Raw genomic sequence first — 2699 nt, forward strand, 5'->3', positions numbered from 1 at the left:
CAACTTGGCTGACTTTGACTAGCTCAAATCGACTACCCGGAATGAGATAGAAATGAGATAGAATTGGAAAAGGAAACTGAACAGAAATCCTCGTTTCGCGTTAGAATGAAGAAAGAAAGAAAGAAAGAAAGTCAATCTAGATAGAGAGAAAAAGAAAAGAGCGACCGCAAAGTGGTCATGTCGTGACCGTCGGCTTCTCTTCAACTGAAACAACTTTATTATTATCATGCCAACAATACCGACGACGACGACGACTACGACGATTGTTGTTGTTGTTGCGGCTGCTGCTGCTGCTGCTGCTGCTGGGGCGATAAGTTGATTAACGCCGCTCGATCAGCTACTTTTGTTGCCATTGTCGGCCGCCGCCGCCGCCGCCGAGAGGCAGCAAACACCTGACCGTGTTTGTTGTGTTTGCTGCCTCTCGGTGGCGGCGGCAGCGGCCAGATTAGGCCAGGCCAGGCCAGGCCAGGTGAAGACACACCAGCAGCAAGGAGGTTGCGTAATATTCATTAAGGATAAATTTTCACATTACTGGCGCTCATTTGAGTTGCGCTGCGGCTGCTGCAGCCGCCGCCGCCGCCATCAGGTCGAGTCGAGCAATGAGACGCAGCCTGGATTTGGATTGCGGATTCGCGCGGAGAGATTCGCGACTCGAGATAGTCGGTCGGTCGGTCGGTCGGTCGGTCGGTCGGTCGGTCGGTCGGTTAGTTAGTTAGTTGGTTTGGTCCGGTTCGGGTCTGGTTTTGGCGCGAAACGTTCTCACAAAATCCCATTACATTTGGCGCAATCGCGCGAGATCCTGGCCGCCGATTAGCAGCAACAGCAACAGCAGAAGCCGCCGCCGCCGCCGCCGCCGCAGTTTGTTGCTGCAAGCCGCAACAGAAGCAAACGGCCGCCGCTCTCAAGAGAAGCGGCGGCAGCGGCAGTGGCAGCGCCAGCCAAGCGCATGAGCGGCCCAACCACAACCGAGCCAAACTATCTAGCATTCGATGATGATGCTGACGCTGCTGATGCTGCTGCTGCTGCTGCTGATGATGATGATGATGAAATGATCCATCTTTTCGCTCAGTTCGGGTGCCTACAAAAACGATTCATTCATTTGCAAGACGATGCAGCCGCCGCCGCCGCCGGAGAGCCGGCCAACCCTTCAGTTTCTTATAGGCTGGCTCGATAATCATCATCATGGCTTCGAGCGAGCCGCTTTCTTCTTCTTCTTCTGTAAAGAGGCTGGCTAACTGAGAGACTAAAACAACAAGATTGAATGCAAATTAGCACAGTCCAGCGAGAGACTGGCTTGATTTTGCAGCTCGGGGGCTAAGAAGCGGCTCTTAGGGCGAAGCTCGAATTAGGCTGTGCCGTCTTCTCGTTGAGGTTGGTCTCCATTCGAGACAGGCTGGCTGGCTGGCTTATTCATTGAACAGGCTAACGAGAGCAAGCGAAACAGGGAACAACAATACAGGTGCTCATGTTGATCTCCACTCGCGTAATTATTTATTATTAATAGTTTCGGTGCTCCAGTTGCTCATTGCGAGCCGGACAACATTTACAAAAAGCGCCTAAAAAGAGGTGGGGCTAACTTTTTAATCAAAAAGCGAGCCCCAAAGTAAGAGAGGAATCAGCCATGGAGTTGCCTGTTTGAGTTGGCCGAGCAACTCGTTGACTCGCCGTCTTGGTCGTCGGTTTGCTCTTCGTCTTGGTCTTCGTCTTCGTCCAAATCGAGCACCGGCATCGTCGCTCGGCCACTTTTGGCCAGGTAGCGAGTCGAGTTTCGTCCGGCCGCCGGCTGATGCGGCTGCTGCTGGTGCTGATGCGGCCGCCGTTCGCCGAATTCCAGCAGCTCGTCTGGTTCGCTTCTCTGCTCGCAATCCAAGCCGCCGGCGGTGCTTAAATCGTGTGATTGCACGAGCAGCTCGTCGGCGAGCATCGTCGACTGGCCGGAGCCGAACAGAGCTTGGGCCTGATGCTGTTGATTGGCCGGCGACAGTCGCTCTTGATGCGGCTGCTGCGGCTGCTGCGGCTGCTGCGGCTGCTGCTGCTGCTGCTGCTGAGTTTGTCTGCTGGCGGCGCATCGAGCATCGATGGCAAACAAATTCTCGCCATAGACTTGCGCCGGCGGCTGCTGCTGCTGCTGGATATGATAGGGAAACTCTTGCTTGAGCGCCGTCGACAGAGACGAATGATCTTGGCCGGCGCCGCCGCCACAAAATGTCGCGCCGGCCGCCAAATTGAGAGCCGCCTGATGAGGCTGGTTGAAAGCCGGCGCCGGCTGCTGCTGCTGCTGATTGAAAGCCATGGCGGCGGCGGCGGCGGCGTACTGTCGCTGCTGCTGCTGCTGCTGCTGCTGCTGAAAGAAGGCCGCAGCCGGCAGCTGCTGCTCGAAGGCGGCCATCGTGGCCGCCAACTGTTGGCTCTTGCTCGTGTATAGGTATTGCATCATGCTTTGCATGTAGGCCCCAATCTCGTGCTTGTGGTCGTTCATCATGTGCGTCTTGAGCCACTTGATCGACTTGAAGCGCCGGTCGCACATCGGGCAAGCCTCAGTGTAGTGGCTAAAGTAGCGACTGTTGCTGCTGTTTTGGTCCTTCTTGCCGCCGCCGCCGCTCGTTTGCTGCTTCTGGTTTGATTCGTTGCCATTTGAATTGTTGTTGTTGTTGTTCCTATCTTTAGTTGCGGTCGGCGGTGCTTGACTGGTGGAAGTT

The 2699-nt window shown here is 55.4% G+C and overlaps 1 protein-coding gene across 1 annotated transcript; it reads right to left on the reverse strand.

The window, feature by feature from the left end:
- Window positions 1–1615: 1615 nt before the first annotated feature.
- On the reverse strand, window positions 1616–2293 carry LOC126804794 (uncharacterized). The gene has a single exon (XM_050532009.1). The coding sequence runs from the start codon at window positions 2291–2293 to the stop codon at window positions 1616–1618; it is 678 nt and encodes a 225-aa protein (XP_050387966.1).
- Between the last annotated feature and the right edge of the window lie 406 nt (window positions 2294–2699).

This window comes from Argentina anserina, unplaced genomic scaffold, assembly GCF_933775445.1.
Source record: "Argentina anserina unplaced genomic scaffold, drPotAnse1.1, whole genome shotgun sequence".
Taxonomy (NCBI): Eukaryota; Viridiplantae; Streptophyta; class Magnoliopsida; order Rosales; family Rosaceae; genus Argentina; species Argentina anserina.